Genomic DNA, 27766 nt, shown 5'->3' on the forward strand with positions numbered 1-27766 from the left:
GGACAAAGGGGGCGGTAGGGGGGCGAATTCACTAGGAATTCACTGGGGAGCCAAGGGGGCGCTAGCCTGAAAAAGTTTGGGAACCTCTAGACTCTAGAGCCTGCAGGATCATTCATCCATATCTCTTCCAAGCCCAAATGGTCAAGATATAACGCAATTCCCAGAGTCTCCTCTGCTCTCCCTGGAGCTGTTAACACTTCCAAAGGAGCCATAAATTTTTACAATGGTCACTGTAATGCAAACCTGTGTTTTCTCTCTTCTGGAGCCAGCAACAATTATGTGTGCAAATCACTCCTTCCAGCAGGCTCTAACTTCGAAATTTAGTAACTATTGCAACGTCAAATCATATTTATTTATTTATTTATGTTTGTTGGTTTGTTTATTTATTGGTTACTTTTCAAAATGAAATAACCGTAAATCGTTAGTGCTCTAAATATTCTTCTTTCATTTTTGCAGCCCGGTCCAAGCTGGACCCTGGCCCAGTACTGGTCCACGGGCCGGTGGTTGTGGACCAGTGGTCTCATGTGTCCAAAATGGTTCATGTTCTTATTCTGTCTTGAGCCACATCCATACAGGAGATTGGTCTAACAAAGTACACACAGGAGATTAGCAGAACATTAAAGTAAATATGCCAAATTTGGGCTTAACTGAGTTCAACCGATCAAAGTGTGCCTTAGCAAGAATAAACTGTCACAGTAATACAACATTCTACCTCGATTGTGGCAGGAAAGATGAAATCCTCAATCAGATCTGTGCTTATTCAAGTGTCGGTTATCAATCATTTTGTATTTAAGTATTAAGGGAACTCCCTTTGCTGTACCCTTTTTGTGAACCAACAAACACTTCTCATTTGATCAAATCAATTCATTGACACATTTTCATTCTTCTGCTGAAACTAATTTGATCAATACAATAATTTGGATGTCTTCAAAATTTCCAGAGGACCGTCAACCTAAAACATATTATATATATTATATATAATGAAAAATTCGGGGGAACTTTGCTCCATGCTTTTTTTTTCCAGTCATAGGCAAACTTATAAAAATAGTTAGGTGTTATAGTAAAATGTATGGTAGATACTGTACATACTACATGTGTTATATTCGTTCTGTTTGGCGGTGCTCTCATCGCGCTTTAAAAGAAAAAAACTCGGAACAGCGAGGCAACGTGCTAAACAGGTTTTAGTTCACCTTGATTTTACGTTTTGGTTGTAGAGTGCCTGTGGTGTCCGCAGGCCGACACATGATATTAAATTTTTTAATTGCTTTCTTTTTTTTTTTTTTTTTGAAGCATGTTGACCTGTGCAAGGGAGAAAACAAATTGTAGCTACCATTGTACTGTGTGTTAAATATTATTGGTTACCATCACATTTAAAGACTGCAAACCTTGTTTCTCAGTGAGGACGACGTCGGCATCTGTTTTCCATTAAGAGTGTTGAGTTCCAGATGAGGCGGGCCCCAGCTGCATCCTTGTTTTTCTCCAATGTCCAATTGGAAAAAGTCCAAGTTGATTGCACAATATGCACATTTTTCTTTTCAATGCAGTTGGGTTGTCATAATATTAGTTTGTTACCTTGGTGGAGGAGACATTCCACAAACACACATAGAAACGTTCACTCAGTTGTTCTAAGCAATCAACACCTCATCTTGAACTTCTGCAAAATATATTCTGCAGAAGATGAGATGGACTCCAGCTGCACTCTTCCCCAGCTGCACCCATCTCTTACATAACATCTTAGTGGAACTATGCACAAGTCTATTGCACAATATGCACATTTTTCTTTTCCATATAGTTGGGGTGTCATGTTATAGTAAACTTCCTGGGAGGAGGAGACATTCTACAAACATACGTAGAAACGCTCACTTGGTTGTTCTAAGCACTCAAGCCCACTGAGGTCCATACTTCTCTAATTCCTGTTCCAGACCACCATGGCTCCCTATGATGTTCTGCTTCTCCTTCTAGTGATTTTCTGCACAGTCCAAGGTAAGCTGCTAATATGAACATTCAACACACTTTCATAATTCCCATTGGAGCCTTTTTTTGTTTTATGTTTTGTAATCGTTTTTTCTTGCAATCGATCTGGTGCATTGCTCTTTCAATATCCTTGTTTAAATTTCCAACTGGTTGCATATCAAATAGTGGTTTTTTTGTAGCATGACCCCACAGTCAGTCTAGTCTAGACTCCAACAAGTTTTGTAAAGGAGGGGAAGAAATTGTTCAAAGAGGGGGAGAAAACTAATTGAGATACAGCAACCTGGAAAAATAAGAAAAGGTGGAAGATGGCTTCAGCTGTGTTATGATTGAAGAGTGATAGGCTAAGAGGCAAGATCTATACATCTAGAGATCTTGTGGACAGTGGTCTTAAAAAGACAACAGGAAGCAGATGTTCAACCTGTCTATAGGACTGACCAGGTTAACTAGTTTGCTGAAGTAAGAGTGATCAGACTTAGATGCTTCGTACACATCCAGAGAAGAGATCATGAGAATATTGGTGAGAAGGATGATGAAGATGAAGTTGCCAGGCAAGAGAGCTAGAGGAAGACCTAAGAGAAGGTTGACACATGTCGTGAGGAAAGGCAGTACAGCTTTAACTTAATCCATGTAGCACATTTAAAAACATTTTTACAAAGTGCAATGCTCAACACAAATAAGTGTGACTGGAAAATACTGATAATTGATACTAAAACTGTCTAATATACTGTAAATTTTTTTTGTGTTTCATAGTTTCTATTCAAGGGGAAAATGAGTACAGACTGATTTCACAACTGATGCACAAATATGGGGTGGAGAGACCAGTCATCAATGAGTCTCAGGTTCTCAATGTCCAAGTTGGCATTTACCTCACCCAGATCATTGAGTTGGTGTGTATCTTTTTTAATTTTTTTAATTATTGCTCAGGCCTAAGTAATAACCGCTGCTAGCCACGCATGAAAACTTTACACACACATCAGGCTAGGTATAAAAATATAGTATATATTAAAAACTAAACAGGCTCTGTAGCGCCACCTATGTAAAAAAATACACAAAACAACCCATTTGTTTATTCAAACAATCCCAAAAATTGTTTTTGTTTGTTTATTTTTTGCAAAACAACACAAAGTTGGGTGAAATTGGGGTCAGTCCAATTTCTAACCCAGCAGATTTAAAGGTCACAAAGTTTTGTTTGCCAGGACAATTGAGGGCACCTCCTGCAGCTTCGAATTGGATATCCACTTTTTCTTGGGATTGTTTTATATTGTGTGTTCTATGTGCCCTCTCTGCATCCATTGCAGCATGGTCATCCTGGAAGGGGGTTCCTCCCATCTGTGGTCTCTTCTCAAGGTTTCTCATTTTTCCCGTAGGAGTTTTTTTTTTTTTAGTTTTTCCTTGCCCTCCTGGGAGTTTAACATCAGGGGATGTTTGAGAATAATTGTCAAATTTTGTACATGAGACCTTTGAGACTTTCTTGTAATTTAGGGCTTCACAAATAAACTTGACTTGACTTGACTTCTTCACCTGTCACTACTAAACACACTAAACAAGGTTTACGCAACACAAAAATCATGATGCACTAGATTTTGCACCTGAGTGCACATGCTCTGTCAACAAAAATAGAGCCCAGTATATCAAATGCCAGCTCAGCATGATTAAATATCAACCTTAAACTCTGAAGGTTTATAAGAGCTAAGTAAAACTTTTATTCCTTTTTTTCCCCCTCACAGGATGAGATCAGCCAGGTGTTGACGACCAATATTTGGCTGGCATTGGTAAGGTTTTCAAGTTCTAACACTTTCCATAAATGTTGCTTTGGCGACACAGATGCTGTCATAAAGCCAAAGAAGAATGTAAAATGTCAAAAATGTATCTGTTTTTATTTTGCAACAAATATACACAGTGGTGTCTTGAGATATGAGTGCTTTGACTTGTGAGTTTTTTGAGAAACAACCATCCATTTATATCTTGCCTGCGGCAGTCGAAAAAATACTGGCATTCTATACTTGAGTAGAACTATAAATATTTGTGTAAAAAAACAACTTTGGTAAAAGTATAAGTACTTGTTGCATGTTTGCAGCTGGAGGATAACTAAACTCAATTTTATGGATGGATACATGAATATGATACAACTGTTATGGCTGGTCCATTTAAAAATGAATGGGTTAGCTTACTCCGAGTTTTCGTACACTGTAATCTGCTTTACCCTTGAAGTCACAGGACCGCACAGGGGTGAACTCATCTTTATGTTTGTATGCATATGTTTATCGTGGGGGTAAAAAAAAAAAAGTAATAATGATCTGCTCCACAGTCCTGGAATGACTACCAACTGCAGTGGGACCCATCTCAGTATAATGAGTTGGACACTCTACATTTGCGTAATAGTGTCCTTTGGAAGCCAGATATTGTCCTTTATAACAGGTACAGTCGGCACTAGTATTGTCAGATCCACTGCATGCTAAATGTAAAACAAAACAACAAATTCTGGTAAAGTCCATTACTGTTAGTATAGTAATGCCTCGTTTTTTTGCTGGGGTTATGTTCCAAAAACAACACGTGATAGGCGAAATAAGTGGTGTAGAAACTTTTTTTTTATTACCATTATTATACCGGTATAACATTGAAACCAAAGAACAAAGCCTATTTTCAGGCCCAAGCATTTGTATAACAAAGAGAAGTTAATGCTTTCTTACATATAACTACAGTAAAATAATAATTTTAATCATCAATACAAAATATATACTACGTAACAAATTGTGACTCACGGCGGTACAGCTTGTCTGTAGTGTCTTTTTCTTCCGAAGCCCTAACACAATGCACTGTGAAAAATAATCAGTGAAGCAGCGAGGCTCTGAAAAATGAACCGTGATACATAGCGAGGGATTACTGTAATACGAGAATAGGAGTGGCAGAGGTAGTAATAGTACGAGTAGTCGGATTAATTCAGTGCAGTTTTGTGTCCTCAAATGCTTTGATACCATATAAAATGTACCCTGTGACACTATACGTGTGGTCAAAATGAAAGTATTACAGTATAACAGTATTACAAAATGAAAGTAAGTAAAGGTAACATTTCTGCCAATATGCCTTCTGGTTCCATTTTATCCCATTTTACAATAACATTATATGCAATTCACTTGTTCAGTGCATGCATGAGGAAATTGTCTATTTACAGAACCCATCAAAAACTTTACGAGAAGGTGAGTCCAAACCTTTGAATGGTACTGTCAATAAAGCAGCAAGGTTGTTATTCTATGTTGTCCACAGTGCACAAGAAAGATTTGAGACTACTTTCGATGCCAAGGTCGTTGTTACCTCCTCAGGCAACTGTAACTATATACCTCAAGGTAAAGAAAATTGCACAAAGGTCAATTCAGCTTTGCTTTTTGAGTTTCCTTCTGTTTTGACTGTGTCAAAAACAAATTCCTTTTCAACTCTCCCCCATGAACCTTTGCTGGAAACAATTATCTTATCAGATCGTATATGATAGTCATTTAGTCATCGATTGTTGTTCCAAATTATTTGGTAATCTTCTCCCTTGTCTGTAATTATAATGTAATTGGCTGGTCTGCGTATCCTTTTTCTATTTCAATTTATTCCGTGCTTGATGCAGCGCCACGTCAAGCTCATGATAAATGATACTAGAATGACATTGTTCACTGCTGCATTCTAATATTTTCCTTGAAAATGGATTGGAATTTGGCTAATGCTTACCTCCTGAATAATTACTTCTTTCACCATAGTATTACCATTAACTCTCAATGCTTGCCTCTTGAATATTTACTACTTTCACTGCAATATTATCATTAACTCGCAATACTTATCTCCAGAAGTTGTCAGCCTAGCTCGTGTTTTATTTCAAGTGTATCACAGCTTCCTTTAGCCGAGAGAAGATAAAACCATTTTCACATGATGTCTCTGTTTTTTTTTTAACCCTTGTTTCACATGTATTTTCCTGTCAGCGATCTTTAGGAGCACCTGCCATGTTGATCTCCGCTGGTTCCCCTTTGACACCCAAAAATGTGACCTCAAGTTTGGCTCCTGGACTTATGGGGCCTGGTCTTTGGACTTAACAATGAGCGAGGCGGTCATAAGTGAATACGTTCCTAATGGAGAGTGGGAGCTTGTTGGTGAGAATAATTTGATACAGTGCATGTCTAACACAAATTTGTATACATCAAATATTTAATATTGATGAGGAAGACTGTGGAGTGGAAGGCACTGTAATCTGATTTGAAGATACTCTTTAGATGTGATTACATTTGACTTGAGAAACATTTTTCTGAAATTTAGTAACCTGCCCTCAACTATGCCTAGTGTAATTTGTTGGTTGATACAAATATCACATTTTGTCTGTACAAAGTTAATGTCGCTCAACTCTGAACTCCAACTAGGCCACAATATGATGAACCCAGTGTGTTGTTCACATGACCGTTTTTGTGTTAAGAGTAAAGTCATGAGCAAGTATGAAGCAGCAGTAAAGGGAGGGTCAAACTACATTGTGTAAGATGAAACCTGCAGCAAAGGAACAGTAAAATTGCGAATGTAGTACTGAGAAACACATCTGGCTCTATATTTGTGCTCAGTGGTAGTTTGGCGCAAAGTGTTCCTCATTCTGCTACTTTTGCAGGTGTGCGCAGTTATAAATGGGCGGTTTGCACCCTTGTGGGTGTGAACACAGCCAACCAACTTTCCAGCCAATAGAAGCATCTCCTCTCAGTTCCTGCCAGCTTGACGCATGAGAGGCACAGACTTATTACATGACAGAAGCAAAAACTGATTTTCTGGAGTATTTTGCTGATACCGAAGCACACAAATTGATGTGAAGTAGGCCGGAGACATCACAGATCATCACTGTGATACTCAGGTATGTTTTGTTTGGTCTCACAGAGGTCTCGAGAAAGAAGAACAGCCGGATTTACGAGTGCTGCGAGGAGCCCTATTCCGATGTCACATACACCATAGTGATGCGCAGACGGAGTCTGTTCTATGTACTCCATATGCTCATCCCCTGTATCCTGATCTCCATTCTGGCCCTGTTTGTTTTCCTGCTCCCTGCTGACTCAGGGGAAAAGATAACACTGGGTAGAGCAATGCACTTTCATTTTATTCAAATTCTCTGTACCGTATTTTCCGGACTATAAAGCGCACATGACTATAAGGCACACCTTCAATGAATGGCCCATTTTAAACTTTGTCCATATATAAGGCGCTCCGGACTATAAGGCGCACCATTAATGCAATCACAATATAATAACTTGAAATAGTGAAACAATAACAATATATCAATAATGTTAATATCACACAACACATTTGGTTGGCCCGCAGGCCGGAATTTGGTCCATATATAAGGCACACTGGACTATAAGGCGCACTGTCAGCTTTTGAGAAAATTTGAGGTTTTTAGGTGCGCCTTATAGTCCGAAAAATACGGTACATGAAAATTAGTTCTCTGAAATTTTTACATTCCATTAGTAGTCTTTTCTTCAATCAGATGGAAACTTGAAACTTTATTGATCCTTAGTCCTTATCATATTATACAGTGCAGTGACTTTTACAAATTATCTTTAATGCAATGCAAATGATCCCACGTAGGGTTTGTGCTTAAGCCTCACTTGACACATACATTCAATTTTGTTCAAGATCGTTAACGGTCGCAAAGATGTTCACCAACAGTTTTAAGGGTCTCAAATAATTTTGGTTGTCGCAAAGAAATTGTTCAATAAAACATTTTCATGTTTGTATGTAAGATGCAAAGGCTATACAGTTTTAGGTTTGAATGCAAAGGCTCTGCAGTTTTAGATTTGAATTGCTAACTAAGATTTGGTATTTTCAGGAGTCGCAGTCACGCTGTCCCTCATACTCTTGATGATGTTAGGTGCAAATGTGATTCCTGCCAATTCAGATTCAGTGCCTCTAATAGGTAAGTGTTGGTGATGTCTGGAAGGATTTCACTTAAGTTAAGCGGTGAGCCAAATTTTTGAAAAAGTCCTGGTTCACACTGTAATTGATTGAGACTTTGCGTTGAGCCAAATTTTTGAAGATCTGTCTCACACTGTAATTGATTGAGATTTTGCATTTCACATCTGCACTCATTCTCACACTTTTGTAAATTTACTCACACAGCGCTATTTTCTGTTCTGTGCTTGTGTGGGCTCTGTAATGCGTCTTCCTCCTACAACTGAAAGACATTGATTTTTTTTTCAAATGTACATCAGTCAAAGCTGAATAGTGTGACAGAATACTTGATTTTTAAAGTTCATATTTATTGTTTTTTTTTATGCATGGGGAGCATGGAGACAGTTGCATTATTTCACCTAAATAAATACAATGACATTAGAGCAGCATGGTATTCTGTCCCGCTCGATGCAAACGGGCTCATAAAATGAGAAAAATAAGCAAAATTTGCCAGTGTCAAACATCAAAAGGGACAGGCTCCAGTTTCTGCCCCTGACCCTGAACAGAGATGCATACTGTACAGGAGGAATGTTTGAATAACCAACGATTTTCTCCTCTGTTTTCACCTTTCTAGCTCAGTACTTTATCATCCCCATGGTCATTGTTACACTCTCTGTGATTGTCACGGTTGTGGTCTTACAATTTCATCATCACGACCCTAATGGAGCCAAGATGCCTAAGTGGGTAAGTGTCCATTTCATTATGCAATGTACCATAACTTCATAATTTTTGCCTTGTTTTACCAAACAGCGTACCGTTATTTGTTTTTTAATGAAATGCCAACCCCATATATTTAATTGGGAGAAATATGAATGAAGATGCTCCAACCAGCAAAAGTGTGAAATGGTGAGGAGTTACAGGATCAGGATTTTGTAGGTAATTGCCAATTAAATTAGAAGATCTCTACGTATACTGTGAAGTCAGACAATACTGTCTTTCACACATTTGGATTACTGAACGAGCTGCCGAGTGGATTGATGGTATCCTGCATTGCATTTGATGTCAACACGTCCTATCTGTCTTTATTTGACCCCAAAGATCCGTGTGGTCCTCTTTGATTGGTGTGCCTGGTTTCTGCGCATGAAGCGTTCTGGTGAGGACAGTGCGGACTTCAATGACAGAATGGTTCAACCGGCCTCACATGGTTTTGAGTTGGTTGGACAAGCTGGTGAGGGTGAGGTTCTCCATACCAAAGGTCCGAGCCCCACAGTTCACAGCCATGAACCAGAGATCGCCAAAATCCTTGATGAAGTACGCTATATTGCTAAACACTTCCGAGAGCAACAACAGGGAAAGACTACGCGCAGTGATTGGAAATTTGCTGCTGCTGTCCTTGACCGTCTTTGTTTTGTCATTTTCTTGCTATTCATTGTCCTGTTCACCTTGGGGATTTTTGTGTCTGCACCAAACTGAAGCCACAGTCAAGGCAAACATGAACATCATTTAGTTCAGAATTTCCTGTTTTCAAGCACATTGTCTTCTAAAAACTGTATATTCTGGTCTTGGATCACCAAATACTAGATTTGGGAGTGTTACTTAAATAAGTATTTTTATACACTAACTAATTACCACTAACTAGTTACCTGTTAAGAAATCTAGTTAGGAACATAATTCAAGTATCATAATATCAATGTAATGTAACTTGATTACTTTTAATTACGTTTTGATTCGTTTACACGTTTGCATGAAATATGTAATAATAAATACACACATACTCTATACAGTGTACAGTACTTGAATGGACTTTTTTGACTTATAGACGGATTTAATATGCATGCTTTTTTATGCACACGAATGGATGGATGGATGGATGGATGGATGGATGGATGGATGGATGGATGGATGGATGGATGGATGGATGGACGGACGGACGGACGGACGGACGGATGGATGGACGGACGAACGGATGGATTGACGGATGGCAAGATGGCTTGATGGATAGAATGGTTGATTTGGAGTTAGAAAGTAGCCTAGGCTTAAAAACAGATACAACATTCTTTTGAAAGTTTCCATTCAGATTAAATGTGAGTTTGTTCTTTAAACATACAGTTACTATAAATGATTTGTGGCAGAGTATCAAGGGCATAAGAAGACTGCATCCAAGTGAAAATTGGCAGAGTCACAATCTTCCCCGAGCTGTGGGGTCGGCCATGGCCACCCCTGGCCCCCTGTAGCTCCACCCCTGGTTACAGAAAGGGGTTTGAAGAATGGAAATTATGTGCACTCATGTACATGCTTTGTATGGCCACCCTTTCGTGTGGCGTCACCCTGGCCATCCAACTGAAAAATGTCCAACTATGCACTTAGTAGGAGTACACAACTGTGGAGATGTAGCAATATAATGTTCTTCGCCTTTTCCTGATTTTCTGTGGATGGTTAAAAAAAGAGCCATGTAACGTATCTGTGCCCTGGCATCGAGTCACCCTTTCATTCGCATCAGCAAGTAGGTAACCCAGATTGCAAGACACTTTTGGCTGGTGAAAGGGACTGATGTGCATCATGACAAAAACTGACAGTAGCGGTGATTTTCAGCAACAAAGACTCTCCAGAGATAGTTGCTATCGTAAAAAAATTGAGTTTTGTTCATTTGATTTTGAGAAACCGCCAAACCGCATATATTCATGGGTTGACTGTCGTTTTAGGTTGTAATAACACTACTCACCACTAGATGGAATGGTGTTTTTTTTGCACTCACATGACAACGTGAGTAGGGCTATACATTTTTTGCCTTGGAATAATATACATAACATACAGGACACACAATAATATTGATGTTTTAAGTGAGGCTAGTTTTGTGAACGAGTGTCAGGATGAAGTGCATTTCGTGTCCAACTGTTTTGTGTCATACTTGAATGGAAATTGTTATGCAAGGGACACGTTTGCACTGAGTGTAAAATACAATATGTTTTTTGTTTCGTTTCCTTCAAAGCCTTTGTTCGATAGTGGATCTTTAATACATGTGCTGAAAATGTATTAGCAACAATTAAAGATATTAGGAACACATGTTTTGCACTTATGCACATCATTTGTCCATATCTAAAATATCATTTTTGTCAGACATGTGAAGGAAGTGGCCCCAGAGAAGCAGTGATCGAAAATGTTGACCCCTTCCAACATTTATGTTACGCATCCCTGATTTAAATAGCCTAGCCTCGTTTAAATCGTATCTTTTCTGGTGTAGATTAGAAAGCAGACAAATTGTGTTGCTGTGCTACCATCTACTGGATGCAACAAAGTTAGCTATAGTGATCGTGGCATTGCGTCCCTTCCCTGGAGTTTGAGACTAATGTGGGTCTTTCCGCCTGTTCTGTTCCTGCGTGGAACAATAATTTTGTTGTGCTAATTTTCGTCAGGAAGGAATTTCGTGCTGCACTGCACAAGTTGTGTGCCTTTAATCCCGCCGTGTAGAAACACAGCTGTGTTGAGTTTGACAAGCAATCTTTGGATTATCCTAAAACTTGGCGTGGTGAAATGTCAAACAATTTGTTGCAGTGGTGTTTGGAGCAGTTACAGCACCAGTTTGGTCTGGAGGCATCTGAAGATATTGTCAAGTAATTAAGCTTTAAAAAAGAGAACTTGCTGCTTGTCTAATGCAAAAACCGACCTACGTGTGTCAAACGAGCTCGGCAGAATGTTATGATTAAGTAAAATCTGTATAATAATTTCAGTGTCATTGTTTTGACAAAATATGTATTGAGTGGTGCTTTTTCTCTAAGCGTTATCGTTATGAATGCTTGTCATGAAATTTGTTAGCAAGCAGCTCACGTAATTTATTACAATGTTACGACACGGTGTTCTTCATTTGTTGATTAAGTTGAACTCACTTTGTGAATCCTCAGTTCTGTTTCACAATAGAATGAATATGCCAGGTTGATAACCTCCAGATGATAAGTACGGAACCGTTGATTTTACTTATTTGGTCGTTATTTATTCACGTCGTATGATCATGCATTTATTCGTGCATTATTTGTTTACATTCAATGCTTTAATTGGGATTTTGCAAATTAACTTGTTTTAATCGTTGTATTTTCCGTCATTAATTTATTGTTTATTACAGCTCTAATTTTATATTTAAATGGACGTTTAAAAGGGGGTAAAAAGAACAGGAGAAATATTTTAGGCTTCTCATAGTTGTGATCATGCACACTCAAAATGATTTTCTCTCATAAGGACAATACATGTTTGAACTATTCATTAATAAATGTCCTGTTATCAACTGAAAATTATATGCGTAAACCTGACTGGGTGCAGTTCTATGGAAGAGAATAGAATCTTCCCAAACCACCACTAAAGCATTAAATATAATTTCCAGACACTGAATGAAGCACCCTTCACACAAGAAGGATTGTGACTGAATTTCTGCCATCCTGTTGTTTAGATACATTATATCCATTGAAAATGCTGAGGAGATTGAGGAGTATGTGGGCGACCTTCTCCAGGGCACAGATGGGAGGAAAGGACAGTTTATTGAAGAGTTCCTCTGCAGGTGGAGGAAGACTCAAAGACAGGCTGGAGATACGTCTGGTCTTTACATCCTCACAGAGTCAATGTCTGCAACAGGTAGGCATGCATTATTTCCCCAAGATGAGTGAAGCATCTCTGAAGTATCCAATTTACAATACAGGCCGACCGCTATAGATTTTTGAGGCGGATGCCAATTATAATATTTGGCTGGTACACATATATAATGTAGGAATCCAAATTTTGAAATAATTATCTGTGAAATAAATCACTACAGATGTTAAAAGGTTTATAATACACCAATTTGATTGGTCGGGCCCTAATTTTCAACTTTTCTTAATTAGACTCCCAAGATATAACCAAAGATTCCCAGAAGAAGTCTAAACGTAAGGGTCGGAACAAACAAGAGGTGTTGACTGTGAGTCAAATGGACCCTGAGCCAGAGGCAGTCAAAACCCCCATGGATCTGATGAGGGTCAGTGTACAAATAAATATGAAGTATATGGATACAACACATTTGTAGCTATATGTATTATTGTTTTGTTTTCATTTTCTTCACCCACAGGTTCAAGAAAGGACCAGTACTTCTTCAACTAAGAAGAAAAATAAGTTCACAAACCTTTATGCTAAAGAGGGCCAAGACAAGCTGACGGTTGTACTACCCGGCCGACACGGCTGCGAGTGCCTTGCTCAGAAGCACAGGCTCATTAACAACTGCATCAGCTGTGGTCGCATTGTATGCGAGCAAGAGGGGTCTGGCCCTTGCCTCTTCTGTGGTAGTCTGGTAAAAAAAAAATTGTTTATCATCCCCCCAACCAACCCTTACCACCCCCCACCCCACCCCCCAGGCTCGACTACGTATATAATCTAAAGTCAGTTGAACACATTTCTTGGCCATTTTAGGTCTGCACCAAAGAGGAACAGGAGATTCTGCTAAGAGACTCAAACAAAAGCCAGAAACTAAGAAAGAAGCTGATGGGAGGTGAGACTCTGTTGTTAGCCTACGCTACCATAACAACTGAACTGCAATATAAGATGCAACTTTGTTCAAAGAACATTTCCTTCTTTAATCCATGCATTTTAAAGCAAAATGGCTTATGTATGGACTTTTCTCCAAACCGTACGAGCACCATGTTCACAACTATTCTTACTGTAGCTTCTCTTCAACACACCAAAATTGAATGAATTGAATTGATTAATATATGAAATGAATTCGGACCACTCCGCCTCATCGTGATGATAAATTGCTTGGGTGCAGCTGGTACAGTGTTGCGCTGCATATTGTGTATTTTACGGTCTTCATAGATGCATTTATTTGCAACAGATTGCGGTGACAAAGATTACCTGGCGCATCAAGAAGCCAAGATGAAGGCTGGTTTAGAGAAGGCTGTCCAGCATAAAGACAAACTTCTGGAATATGACCGAACTAGGTAGTAAAACATTATTTTGTAAATTTCAATCTAATCAAAATGACATAAACTCCATCTAACATTGCTGCTATTTTTATGTGCAGTGTCAAGAGAACTCAGGTACTTGATGATGAGTCTGATTACTTCGCCACTGACTCCAATCAGTGGTTGTCACCTGCTGAGCGCGACAAGCTAAAGAAAAAGGAAGAGGAGCTCCGTGACCTTCGGCATGCGTCTCGCAAAGATCGGAAAATCACCTTGGACTTTGCTGGTAGACAAGTCCTTGATGAGGGAAACAACCTGAACGAATACTACAACAGGTAGGAAAGATGCCGTGGCACCATTTCACTCGTGATTCTCACGCATTCAACTTTCAATGACAACACGCCACGGTTGTATATTTCAACAATGCAGATTAGATGAGACCCTGCAGGCAATGAACACCAACGCTGCGGCAAAATCCCCACTGTATAAAAGACAAGGAGTACATCAGAACCTCAGAGATCTTGTAAACCCCAACATAAAGCAGAGCGCACCAGAAGTAGGTCACCTTTTACGTACATACATACCATATGTCTCCTCTACATTTTCATTTTTTTTAACCCTTCTCGGTAATAAGAAGGGAGTGCTTTGTCCTGCATATTCTTCAATTTTCATTTGACTACTCCATTACACTATTATACAAACGTGTTTCGTAGAATGTCTTAATTCTCTTTACATGTCCCTCTTCCACTGAACAATTTCTTTGGAACCGCTTAGCATGATAATGACATGACCATGGCGAAAGAATGTAAACTCACATCTTGGTTTGATGGCAGGCATCCTAATGGAAGAATTGGTAGGTACAGGACTTGACTGAAATTAAACTCCTCTCTTGTTTGTTTTCCATCTTCGTCCTTCTTCCTTAAATTGACCAGACGACATGTGTCAGTAGATATAATTCACCCAACATGCTAAACGTACCGTAAATTAAAGCTTGGTATGATCATTTTCAATCGTACTACAATTGTTCAATTGGTCCAAGTCTGAAACGTGAGCACAAATGCCACTGTTGACTAGTTATTTCTTCACATGGACTTGTTTGCAGCTTCTTTTATACAAATGGTTCACCGTGTGTTCATTCGTCCTGTTTATATTTCAGTGGGTAGATGTTGGCAGCAGGGGAAACAAAAGAAACACGGAGAAAGGACAGAGTTTGGCACAAGATAATAAAGGGGCCAGGTTGCGTCTTCAAGACAAAGAGCTGCAGGAAATGAGTGACGGTGGCTGGTGTCTAAGCATGCACCAACCATGGGCATCACTCCTCGTCAAAGGCATCAAGAGGTATAGCGTTTTAAAATTTAGTTGTGATCATCCTCAAGTAATCAAATGGCTTAAGGTGCTCAAATACAACCTTTTATGTGCTGTATAGAGTCGAGGGTCGAACTTGGTACACTTCCCACCGAGGCCGTCTTTGGATTGCTGCAGCGGCCAAGAAGCCCACTCCTCAGGAGATTGCTGAGGTCGAGGCCATGTACTGCTCTATCTACAAAAAAGGTACTGGTAAACGGGCTAGCTCATGAGAGTGGGTTTACTTGTCAGGTCAATCGGAACACCCGTGGCTCAAGCCAAACTGGCAGGATATTTACTTTCTGCATCTGGATTTGACATTTCTGGTTGTGAAAGTAGTTTGGCGTTGTTTTTCCCTGCCCTCACTACTTATAAAGTGGGTCCATAGACTTGGCAAGCTTTTTATCTAAAAGAATAGGACCAAGCGTGTTTCTTATTTAAATGTAGAGAAATGCCCGCAAAATTTCATAGAATAAACAAACATCTTACTGTGTTATGAAATATTTCAATGTAAACTACTGTTTGCGTAGGGTTAAAAAAAAGAATACCTGGCATTAAGATAGGATCTGGAGATTTTATTGGTTATGCCTCCATATACACCACCACTGTTTATGATGTAAAATATTCAAGAGAAGTTTAATAACTGCTTTAATAACATTTAAATTCACCGAAAAAGTTTACATTTTTTTCTGTTCATAAATTACAGTGGAATAACTCAATTTTCGGGGCAGTGAGCGTTGATTAATCTAAGACAATGAAGCACACACACATATGGACAAAAGTGATGCTCTCGCTCGGTTACAAAATGAAAGAAAGAAATAATGATGAAAGAATAATAGTAGAAATATATCAAATTGAATGATAACTAAATGATGAAAATCAGACATTGTTTTCAATTGTGGCACAATATTACTATTTTTTTAAATAAACTTAAGGAACAGGTCTGGACAAAACTGATGGTAGAAAATATTGGAAAACAAAATACAGGCTTTTTTCTTCTCAGGGGACTGTAACCTATAAGATGTGCAAAGCCTAAAATACATCTGAAGAAGACACTTATAAGAATACATTTGATTTTGTTGCGAGGTGTCAAGTTGGGATGTTATTTCATATACTATCCAAGGTACCTTGTTGGCTAGATGACCTTTATTTGATATCAGTTTATACCCGCTATAACATCATGGTCAAGATGATATTGTAAAACATTGTTGAATGTTCTGTCATAATGGTGCTGTATTTCTTTTTTTTTTTTTTGTCTGCATAGAGCCCAGGTTTCCTTCTGACTATCCCACTGGCTGCCTGCTGGGCTGTGTCAATGTCACCGATTGCCTTTCTCAGGAACAGTTTAGAGAGCAGGTTAGTGAAATATACTGTGTTATTTTAAAGTTGTTTTATTTTCAGTAATATTTCATATTACAGGAACAATGGTACATACAAGTGGAAAAAGATACACTAGTATGAACCGCAAGCAAATTAATAAATCTTATGAATTTGTGACAAGTCCATTTAGTTAAATCAGGTCAGATAGAAAAAATAGACATATTAAAAATATCTAAAATTATATTTATTTGGTGAACTATTTCATGGCAACAAATTGTAATTTCTAGAAGCTCCACATTCTTCAGTCTTGGGGGAATTTATCTTTTTAAATTTGTAAAATAACCTGGGAATAATTATAGCAGGAGTGATTCTCACATTGGTTGTGCAAGAGATGTAAGGCCGTTTTGCTACCAGCAGAGGTCAGGCTGCACCTCTTCACCCATTCTTCCTTAATAGTATACAATACTTTCCACCAGAGGCAGTCGCTGCCATAAAATTAAAAGTGAATCTGAAATGTAATCCTTCATCCTACCAGTTAACAAAATGGTGGTGTATCTGCAATTCATTGCCAAAAGGGAGTTGCGTAATGACTAGAGAAAAAAAAGTCTCATCTTGTCTGTCATTTGAGTCCTCCTGAGAGTAGTAATACTTTTACCAACTGACGAGCCACACATGTTGTGGTGCTCTCCATGCTTTCTCTATGATTTCCTCAATGGGCACTTAAATAAAATCCATTCTGAGATGAAGTGTACTGCGAACTCCTGAAAATATGATCCCATTCCGCCGTTAGGTCATCACATGCCTACAAGGTCAATAGCTCATTTGTCACTGCAATAAGCAACTGTAATGCAGCTGCTCCTGCACAACAGGCGACATTATAGGTTAATTGGACACATTTTGCATTTTGATAAGGTATTATTTTATTTGTGACTTCACATCAAACACTCAAGGGAGAGGAAACGTATAACATTCATTATATTGCACATCATGTCCTACCCTGACTGTTGGGAGAATAACAGTCATTGCATGCATCTCACGTATGCTCGCATATCTTTACCGAGGTCGGTTTTCAGAAGTGTAGAGAGGGGGGAAAAAAGCTTCTGTGTTCCTACATGGTTTGCATTCTGACTACTGGTATCTGTTTATTTCAGGGCTTTCCCCTTTTGTACTCTGGCCTCATTCTCTCCTCTACCACTCATTCCACCCTGGGCTGTAAAATCATGTTTGCAGGCTATGTGACTGCCCTTTCATCCTGTGAAAGGGTGTGTGTGTGTGCGTGTGAGTGTGTGTGCACATGTGAGTGTGTGTGCACGCGCGAGTGTGTGTGGATGCGTGCGTGTGTCCACTTGCACACAAGAGCCATAAATAACACCCCCTCCCCACACAAGGCACCACTGAGAAAAGAAAGGCAGATGTCGGGGAAAAAACTGAGGGACAAAAGTATCAAAAGTCTAATGATGGTTCTGAACAGTAAGCCCGTTTCTCCATTTGCCATTTTGAAGAGTGCGTGCCAGACACTGCTAGCTGACTTAAGTCTGCTCGCATTCATGTAAGTTGACGTGTGAGCGTAATGCATAGTAGCACATATCCATGCTTCTCGGCTGGAGGGTTAGGGTGAAGTGTAGGATTTACAGGCCATTTCTGGCAGCTGTAGGTGGTTAAAGGGGGGTCGTGGAGGACTGACAGCCATTAATCTTTAGGCTTTACTAAAGGTACAGTATATAAAACATTGGGAGAAATTACTATATGGGGAGATGAGCATGAAACAACACTAAATACCCAAATAACTGCATTTGCCCAACAATACTTCCAAAGTTGGACAAAGAAGAACTACAGCATTGCATTATGAAAAAAAAAACACCTCAGGCAAACTCGGATCTCACTTGGCCCAATTCTTTCCCTCATTAGAAACTGACTAGTGTATTGATCCCTTCTCCCAGTCCCAGTAATCCCTCTGCCCGCCCAGCTCCCCTCACCCCCTTACAACTGGTAATTGGCTAGCCATTATGATGTGTGCTCAGTCCCTCCACCCTGCCTCCCTGTGCTCTGTCAGTACTTAAATGGATATGTACACCCAACTTGCCAACAGTAGAGCCTAATCAGATGGGGAGAGGGTCTGTTAGGTAACAGATATAAGGTATTTTACAAAGTGGAAATGAGGAAAGCTTTTACTGAGATAAATGATTTGGGTGTGCATCTTGGCCAACCTGAGGTGGTGTATAAACAAAAAGAGCACCAATCAACAATAATGTATTCAGAATCGTTCAGAAATGTCATCATATTTTTACAATGCACGCACGTTTAAGTTTACTCCTGGTTGTCAAAATGATTCGCAGACTAGTAAAAGCACAGCACACCCCATACAGCGCCTAAATACCACTTTCTGCTGACTCCTGCAGAGAAAAAAATTGATTGGATCAATGCACGGCCCTAATAAGGATCTGATTTCTTACCCAGTTCCAAACACCGTATCAACAGATGGCAAGCTACATGTCTCAGTGAATACAAGTCAAAGAGGTCTAATCTCCTGGACTAGCATGCCAAGCGCAAATCCAGTGACTATTAAATCTGCATTGATCAAATTGAATGTTTTAACAGGGCAACAGGCCAACGTGGTCTTTGAATGTGCGATTGCAATGTATAGTGTATCATTATCAAATAGCTCTCAAGTTGAAATGATGACATTTTGATGGAAATGTCTTCAGTCAGGCGTTTTATTTTTCAGTAACAATACAGACAATGGTGCCAAATACTTTATGGATAACAATATTTTATTAACCTCAGGTGTCTGGGGAGCTTTGGAGTTCCAGCTTTTTCATATCAGATACGCTCTTATTTGATACATAGCTTTAATGCTTGCTGTTTGCCAACTGGCGAGGACAGATGCGTCACATTTCTACTTTATTGCCATGTCAAGGATCAAACAAATAGCTCATCTTAACACCAGTTTTTAATTTATTTTTATGTAATAATCAATGGAACAATCTGTTCCAAAAATAGTTGATAATGGCAGCCCTACAATATACCTTTTTTGCTTTTGTCTTTAAAAGCTAGAATAATATGATTAATAATTTTATCACAGTTTTTATTGTAGTGCTATTAATTGGATTAAAACATTGCATAATTATAGTAAAAAATCATTTTTCCTGCTCATTTAGTATCAGCTGAAACGATCATTGTTATTTGGTATTGGTCAACGATCAAATATATCTCTAAATCTTTTTCCTACTTTTTTTCATCTTAATTTAAACAGGCATTATAAATCGGAATACCGTGTTCAGACTAGGGTCACATAGAACCATTATAAGGAAATTTCTTTACTTTCCTTCCCCATAGTTTTGTGTCCTTTGTAATGTTTATGATTGACTTTGCGTTTACTAGCATGTAAGACAAAAATGCCCTTTCAAGAGAATGTCTCTTACCTAGTGTCAGTGATTAATCAACAACCAATGTTACTATGAATTGCAAAAAATAAATATAAAGAACTTCTGATTGATACGAGTACTTGAGTAACACATTGACAAAGTCGAAAAAATTGGCCACAAATGGAGAATGACAAAACTTTTGCCCCGAGATTTTGCTGGGACCACGGTATATATTTACACATGCATTTAAAGGTCACATACAGGAAATTTCCATTCTCCTGAGTCAAAGCTACCGTATTTTCCGCACCGTAAGGCGCTTCGGGTTAAAAGGCGCAGACTCAGGGTCTATTTTGTATTTAATCCATATATAGGGCGCACCGCATTATAAGGCGCATGCATTCCATGACTTATGGTAAACAAAAAAAACGTCACAGGAGCAAGACAATGAGTTCGGTTGCACTTTATTCTACTGTTTAACCATGTACTGTACTGTACTCACATTATTGTTAATCGATATTCATACGCAAATCCGTCCAAGTCTTCATCTTCTGCATCCAAATTAAACAGTTGGGCAAGTTTGCCGTTAAACATGCCAAGTTCCTTCTCGTCGTTGCTCTTCTGTAATGATCCTGGCTTTCCAGAAAGCTCTAATTGTGCCTCGTAAGCATGTCTCTTTGTCTATGCCATTTAAGAGGGTCCTAATGCTGTTTTCGTTGCACAAACGATAGTATTTATCAGTGGCGGTGGAGGTACGTACTCTACGTTTTATGTACAGTCTGATTGGTTTTTTGCCCCGATCTATGTAAAAGGTAATGTCCTCTGATTGGTTCATCGGGTCTTCATATTACACCTGTGTGTTATGGAAGCCACACAAAACAACTTTACAGATTTTGGAATTCAGTCCACACAAAATGCGCACCTTATCAAAAAGCGCACCTTCATTTTTTGAGAAAATTAAAGGCTTTTAAGTGTGCCTTATGGTGCGGAAAATACGGTAGTAATGAGTTTCTCACAGTTCATAAGCAAAGTTCATTCTGCAGTCAGTGAGATATTCCCGGTTAGGGGCATGTCTCATCAGGTGTCGGCAGAGTGATTATTTGTCTTTTACACAGGATGGCCTTCCTGATGCAACCCACTCATTTTTGTAATCTGGGTTTGTTACTGGTAGTAGCTGGGAATTTGGATCCGGGAAACCCGGAGGAGGTTTTAGTTCATGGCTGGGATTTGAACCCTATTCCCCTGTGTCAAAGGCAGCAATCCATTGTTTTGCTCAGCCACTATAGGCAACACGTTTATAGTCTACCATTACTAGTTGGAACATAGTTACCCAAGCATCACTAACGTACTGTACATTGTCTTTGTAGACTAGAGAAGTATCATGTCAAGATGTGGAAAGTTCGAAATGGAAACTAATTTGTGTTAAAATGCTAGAAAAGTAAATTTAGCTTAGCATAGCTCGAAACACGTCTGTTATCAACATATCACTAAGCAGAGATTAAGTGCAAGTGTAAGCAATGTAACTATTGTGGAAAATGTTTACATGAAATACATAGGGACCCTTTTTTTCCTTTCCCACAGGTTTTTGCTGAAATTAATTTTATCATAATTTTCCGTACTATTGATTTCAGTTTTACTTAACTTCAACTTTAGCAAACACAAAGATGTCACATTTGGTGGGGAACATTCTTCAAGGAGGGTGCAAAGCCATCTGATTGCAAATTACTTAATTATCCGATGGAATAGTCAACAGTTTAATTGATTCAAAAAATATTTGATCGTGACACTCCTGGTTGTTTCATTATAAAAATATATTGACATTTTGTTTCAAAGTGAAACTTCTGTAGCCTGTTTCTTTAAATCTTTATATACTATGCATATTTCATTCCACTGTATGCTCATGCACATTTGTGCCACTTATCAGCAACAGAGGTAATGTTTTCTGTTGAATTCCATTTGTACAAGCTCTGCCTCTGACCTCTGAAGTGGAGTTCCGTTGCTTGTTAGGCTGGGTGGGAGCTCAATTTGATGCCTGCGTTTCCTTGTGTGGTAATGTGATATTTATATGCTGAAAGCCTTCCTTCCAGCAAGCCACACAAAAACACACACGCACACACACGCGCACAAAGAAGACTCTTAGGATATGTTGGATGCATTCCAAAGAACTAAAGTTGCTCTGCATAAGTGCTACTTTTTCCACTCCCCGTCCTTCTTTGTAACATTGTGTAAATCCTCTGTCTTCATATTGCTCCAATTTTGCATCCAACGCTATGGGGTTCAGGCCAGGACTGTGGAGTAAATTAACTTTTGCAGAGGATTTAATTTATGTTCTATCAACGGATATGCACACTTTCTCCTTCTCTCTCACTCTGCTCAACCTCAGTGGCACACTAATACATTCCCTCCCTCACATTCCTCCCTTCTCCTTACTGGGCAGTTTGCCATAGCAGAGATGTCAAGCACCATGTGATTCTGCAGTTGTGTGTAGAATGCATTCAGCCCATCGTCCCCAGGCACTGGATGACAACCAAGCAAAGCTCAGTCACAGGTTTCCACAGCATGAAAAATTCAAAGAACCATCACACTGACAAAAATGATTTGCTGCACTGTTTAGAATTTCACTGCTGTTTCCAGTCCACTTCACTTAATGTCACTTTCTGCTGTTGGGGTAATTAGCTCTTTATATTCTATTATTTATATTATATGTACAGCTGAGGCTTTTTGTTCTTAAAACACAGGCTCCAATCTTGGCGTACTGGTCAGTGAAGCAGCTCCATTCTTTGATTTAAAAGACAACAACGATAATGAAGATGAAGACTGAATATATATCCTGAAGTGGTTCTTCAAGTTACATCACAGAAATGTGCCTGAAACAATTCTTATTTGTAAAGATCTTTGGCGCAAGTGTCAACACAAGCGTGAACAAGAATGCCTGCTGGCAAATACTGCACATCTACATGTCAGTTAAGTATAAGACAAATGTTCGATTAAGAAATATAAAGCAAACCTGAATTGAGAATAGCATATTAGGGCTCAATGTATATATTATCTTTTTGTCCTCACTTGTTTTGTCCTGCAATAGTCCATTTGGCACAAACCTGTGTATGATATGCCAAGAGGATTTTAATAACTTGCCACACACAATCTCCCAACAACCAAAATGTGCTGTAATGAAGCATAGAAGTAATACAGTATGTTTGACAGCTCTCTTTCCATATATCTTCTTTCACTGAAGTCTCCAAGTTTGATTTTACCGTAATTTCCGGACTATAAATCGCGGTTTTTTTCATAGTTTGGGGGAGGCGACTTATACTCAGGAGCGACTTATATATGTTTTTTTTCCACAAATTTTTACTTGATCATTAAGACATCACTTACTTACAAGTATAGTTGACCACTTCCCATGTTATTTTTAGGATAGTTGATCACTTCACATGCTTTTATATCTTTATCTTGAACATATTCAAAACATAAAAAATAGAGAAAACATCAAATAAAGCAATTAACACTTTGAAGCACCATATCCAAGTCCACTGTCTGCTGTATATATATACTTGCTCCATTTTTGCTCCTCTTATATTTATTATTATTATTTATTATGATTTGTTTATTTATCATTTATTCAACACTCTTATTTATTCATTGTTTGTGCCTTATTGTTTTTTTGTGTTGCTTGAATGCATATGTGTACTATCTCACCGAGGGATAGTGGGAACGTAATTTCAATCTCTTTGTGTGTCTTGGTATATGAAAAAAAAATGACAATAAAGCAGACTTTGACTTTGATAAAACAACCAAATAAACAAAACTAAAAACTACATCTGAAAAAAATTATATTTTCAAACGAAACTGGATGAGGGCGCTCTAAATTTCACCGTTGGCCGTGACTCATCAACTGGGTGGGCTTAAGAAAAATGGCACCAAAAAGAAACTCATATTTTGCAGGTTACAAACTTCAAGTTGTAAAATATGCAGCTGAAAACAGTAATCGAGCAGCAGAAAGAAAGTTTGGAGAACCGTGATGTACCGAGGGATTACTATTTCAAGTGAGGTCAGTGGCGCGGCGCGGCGGTTGTTTACATAAAGGACAAACGTACCCACGTAAGGACTTCCGGCATCATTAGCGGTGATCATTTCTAAGTGAAATGGAGAACAAAGAGTTTGAAGGAATTAAGGATTTGGAGTGACATCGAAGGTTTGAAAAACTATTATGGCTTTTACGCACGCCCGGTCCTACTCTACTGAGTCGGGGGCCGGCGCTCGGCCGAGTGGCTGTCCGTGAACGGTGCATGGGGCTCGGACATGGCCATTACGCACGCCCGGTCCTCTGCCATGGAGCTCTCGTGTCTGGAAGTCCACGCCGCCATACGCTTGGAAGTTAGTTTTGTGGAATAAAGAGCCGTTTACCAAACCCACGTCTATCCTTGTACTTTGTTAACGCTACAATATAGTTATATAGTAGATCTGTGGAATAAAGACGAGGCTGACGATGTTGACAAAGGACGAGGAATTTGATCGATGGATTTAATGGATTTAAAGTGCACGGATGGTTTGATGATATTATTGCTTATATTATAGTTATTTGAAATATAGTTTATGTATCATTATATGAGCCTGTGGAATATTTTGAAGTACAAGCGCCCTCAGCCGCGCGCACCCATTGTTGACAAAGAACGATCGATGGATTTAATGAATTGGAGTGACACCGATGATTTTATAAACGTGTTATTCATGTAATGGTTTTCTTTAATAACTCTATATGTTACATCAGGCCCATTCTCAGCTCGTCGTTTGTGTTTGTCACGTTAGCATACCTATCGTTTAGCCTGTTGCTATCGTATCGAACAATCGATGAATTTAATGAATTGGAGTGACACCGATGGTTTTATAAACATGTTATTTATGTAATAGTTGTCCTAAATCACTCTATATGTTACGTCAGGCCCGTTCTCAGCTCCTCGTTTGTGTTTGTCACGTTAGCATACCTATCGTTTAGCCTGTCGCTATCGTATCGAACGATCGATGGATTTAATGAATTGGAGTGACACCGATGGTTTTATAAACATGTTATTCATGTAATAGTTGTCCCTAATCACTCTATATGTTACGTCAGGCCCGTTCTCAGCTCTTTGTTTGTGTTTGTCACATTAGCATACCTATCATTTAGCCTGTTGTTGCTATCGTTTAGCCTGTTGTTGCTCGTTCATGACTGTTTTTGGTGTGGGATTTTGTCAAATAAATTGCCCCCCCAAAATGCGACTTATACTCTAGAGCGACTTATGTATGTTTTTTTTCACTTTTTGGGGCATTTTATGGCTGGTGCGACTTATACTCCGGAGTGACTTATAGTCCGGAAAATACGGTAGTTTAACTATCAGTTTCTCCCCCCCATGCAATGCTAGTCACCAGTCAAACGTGATAAGTGTCCAGTTCATGTTTTTGCCTTAGCTGTCCGAGCAATTTTACCACAAGAACTAACATAGCAGCTCTTAACACTCCTTTTTAGAAACAGAAAAAGTCGCTTCCACCGCATGGTCAGAGATTACAAACCTGATTGTTCTTGGTGTTGCAGGAACTTGTCAACTCAGCATCTTCCTCCTGGGAATATATGGTAAAAGGGAGCTGCAAGTGAGGCTACCTATTCTTACAGTATTATTAATCTTTGACAGAACATATATAAAACTGGATTGTGGCTGAACACGAAAATAGGACCACTCAGACTATGCTATTTTTTACCGTACCGAGTAGGGGTGTGCAGCACTCCAATAAAAGATGATTCCGTACGAATCTCGATACATGTGGTGCAGTACGATTCAAGGACAGTTCATTTACAGTGATTCGATTCAATTCAGTAGGATTAGGATTTGAGTCAATATGGAGTGTCACAGTTCAATATGTATATGAAATGACACAATGAGTTTCTTGTCATTTTAAAGTAAAAATAAACTTGCCAGTATTGTAATTGTGGCATTTCGTTAAGTCTTGAGCCGTGTGTTCTTTTATTGTGGATACTGCTGGAGCAGTGAAATTGCCTTCTGGGAGGGTACATTTTCTAGGTATTTAGCTATCTAGCTAAATAGTGTCGGGCATCCTATGTCCAGATTTTGTAAAGTCATTCACCGCGTTTCTTTGTTTTACTAATCTTTACCATTGGTCTTGTTTAAATTCCTGAAAAGTGATGGTTGTGGAGATACAAGTTTTTCGCCCAATGCCAGTGGACATGAAAAGCCATTTACCGTATTTTTCGCACCATAAGGCGCACTTAAAAGCCTTTAATTTTCTCAAGAAATGAAGCTGCGCCTTTTAGTAAGGTGCGCCTTTTGTGTGGACCAAATTCTAAAATCTGTAAAGTTCAGAGGACTAGATGTAACACGTAGAGGACTACGTACCTCTGCCGCCATTGGTGAATAAATATTATCGTTTGTGCAAATCAGTAAAGTTGTTTTGTGTGGCTTCTGCCACTCAGAGATGTATGTAATATACAGGTACCCAATGAACCAATCAGAGGACATTATGTGTAAATAAATACTACCGTCTGTACTCCATAAGGAAGTATCAGGTGTCCTTTGAATTACTGATTAACTTGCAAAGTTTCTTTTTTCTTTTTTTCTTTTACTCCTTGCTTCAAATATTTGCTGATGTTTTTACTCATATTTTTAAAATTGCATTGAACCGTATCAGGCAGGAGCTCTTGCCACGCTCCAGTAGGCAAATATGCTATCAAATGCTTTTGCAGATTTAGTCTGTGGGGGAGAATATTGATTTATATGCAACATCATTCTCTTTCCACTGAAATTCCGGTGGTGTGCGCAACAGTAATGGGAGTCAGCATAACTGCTTGAATACTGCTGGCACTTTATTTTTCTCTGAACTCTGCCGTTACTATTTGTCAAAAATCATGATCACTTTTTTTTGTCAGCTCAAGAAGAATTGTCTTTGTAATAAAAATATAGAGGAATTCCATGAATTCTATTTTTTTTTACTCTTGCGTTATAAATTCACATTCACTTATGTCACCCTCTTGTCTAACTTCTTTACATTTAAAATGGTTAATTTTATTACAATATAAATCTCACTGGTTTAAGATCACAACAAGAACCTGAAATGTATCATCTCTTTCTTCAAATTAAAAAAAAAGTCCCCTTTAGTGGAGAAACTATGCTCGAAAAATGTTTTTATTAACTTGCACATTGAAATTCATGAGAAAATGAGAAGATGCCAGGAGGATATAAATTTTTTTCTTCTGCAGTAACTGCAGTGCTTTGAAGTGCTATGAGGAAAAAAAATATGCCGTAGTTGGAGAAAGAATTTAAGATCTAACATAATCATGTCAATAATCTTATTTTTTCTTTTAACATTTTAGTAACTACTTTTCAGAAGACTCAAGGATTTTTTAAAATATAGAGATGTAGTATTTAAAAGAAATGAAAACAACTAATATTGATATATTAATCTAGGGCAGTGTTTCCAACCTTTATTGAGGCCAGGCTCATTTCACATCTGAAAAAAATTCACAGCCCGCAACTTAACTAACCAGTTCAAAAAAGGGGCCATTACTTACCTTAAGGATTTAATTGTTCTGCCTGTCACTATACGATCAATTACCTAAATATTCTTTATAGAAAATAAATAAATATCCAAAAATGGACATTGGATAATTTCCTGCAGCATACTTGATAATCTTTCATGGCACACTGGTTGGGAATCGCTGATCTCAAGAACAAAATCACAGTATTGACAGAAAATTTCAATCAAATGCTTTAATAATAATTTATTTAAACCATTACACCCATTAGTAATCAATGACAGCTACTTGCAGTCGAAAGACGCAAACCAAGATCCGTACAGGCAAAGCTTTTTTGGGTGTGGGGAAGAACTTGACTGGCTGACACAGAGCCCTGACTTCAATCCTATCAAACCCCCTTTGAGATTAAACACTCTATAGCAATTGTGAAC

General features: G+C 38.7%; 2 protein-coding genes across 3 annotated transcripts in view; both read left to right on the top strand.

The window, feature by feature from the left end:
- The first annotated feature begins 62 nt into the window (after positions 1–62).
- On the top strand, positions 63–9648 carry LOC148400329 (neuronal acetylcholine receptor subunit alpha-7-like). Its single transcript, XM_088372278.1, has 10 exons — positions 63–1983; positions 2725–2861; positions 3702–3746; positions 4283–4392; positions 5239–5318; positions 5934–6101; positions 6862–7056; positions 7808–7894; positions 8504–8613; positions 8968–9648. Exons 1-10 carry the CDS (start codon positions 1929–1931, stop codon positions 9340–9342), a joined length of 1362 nt encoding a protein of 453 aa, XP_088228404.1. The 5' UTR covers positions 63–1928; the 3' UTR covers positions 9343–9648.
- A 1637-nt stretch (positions 9649–11285) lies between these two features.
- trip4 (thyroid hormone receptor interactor 4) overlaps positions 11286–27766 on the top strand; it is a 55895-nt gene continuing 39414 nt past the window's right edge. The window contains exons 1-12 of one of the 2 annotated variants that reach the window (XM_088370488.1): positions 11286–11480; positions 12308–12489; positions 12735–12865; positions 12956–13174; positions 13294–13372; positions 13715–13820; positions 13904–14119; positions 14214–14340; positions 14941–15122; positions 15211–15335; positions 16393–16484; positions 22549–23333. In XM_088370488.1, the coding sequence (XP_088226614.1) occupies positions 11401–11480; positions 12308–12489; positions 12735–12865; positions 12956–13174; positions 13294–13372; positions 13715–13820; positions 13904–14119; positions 14214–14340; positions 14941–15122; positions 15211–15335; positions 16393–16484; positions 22549–22599 (1590 nt within the window). In that variant the 5' untranslated portion in view covers positions 11286–11400 and the 3' untranslated portion in view covers positions 22600–23333. Of the gene's footprint in view, positions 11481–12307; positions 12490–12734; positions 12866–12955; positions 13175–13293; positions 13373–13714; positions 13821–13903; positions 14120–14213; positions 14341–14940; positions 15123–15210; positions 15336–16392; positions 16485–22548; positions 23334–27766 lie in introns of those variants that run through there. The other variant, XM_088370487.1, reaches the window with a different exon arrangement.

The sequence above is a fragment of the Syngnathus floridae genome, chromosome 3, assembly GCF_059516105.1.
Source record: "Syngnathus floridae isolate MCC-2025c chromosome 3, RoL_Sflo_1.0, whole genome shotgun sequence".
NCBI classification, from domain to species: domain Eukaryota; kingdom Metazoa; phylum Chordata; class Actinopteri; order Syngnathiformes; family Syngnathidae; genus Syngnathus; species Syngnathus floridae.

Excerpts from the sequence above, each read along its gene's own strand:
- LOC148400329 (XM_088372278.1), top strand. The coding sequence starts at position 1,929 with ATGGCTCCCTATGATGTTCTGCTTCTCCTTCTAGTGATTTTCTGCACA. Across the intron at positions 3,747-4,282 it reads CCAATATTTGGCTGGCATTG|TCCTGGAATGACTACCAACT; the intron begins GTAAGGTTTTCA and ends TCTGCTCCACAG. Across the intron at positions 7,057-7,807 it reads AGGGGAAAAGATAACACTGG|GAGTCGCAGTCACGCTGTCC; the intron begins GTAGAGCAATGC and ends TGGTATTTTCAG.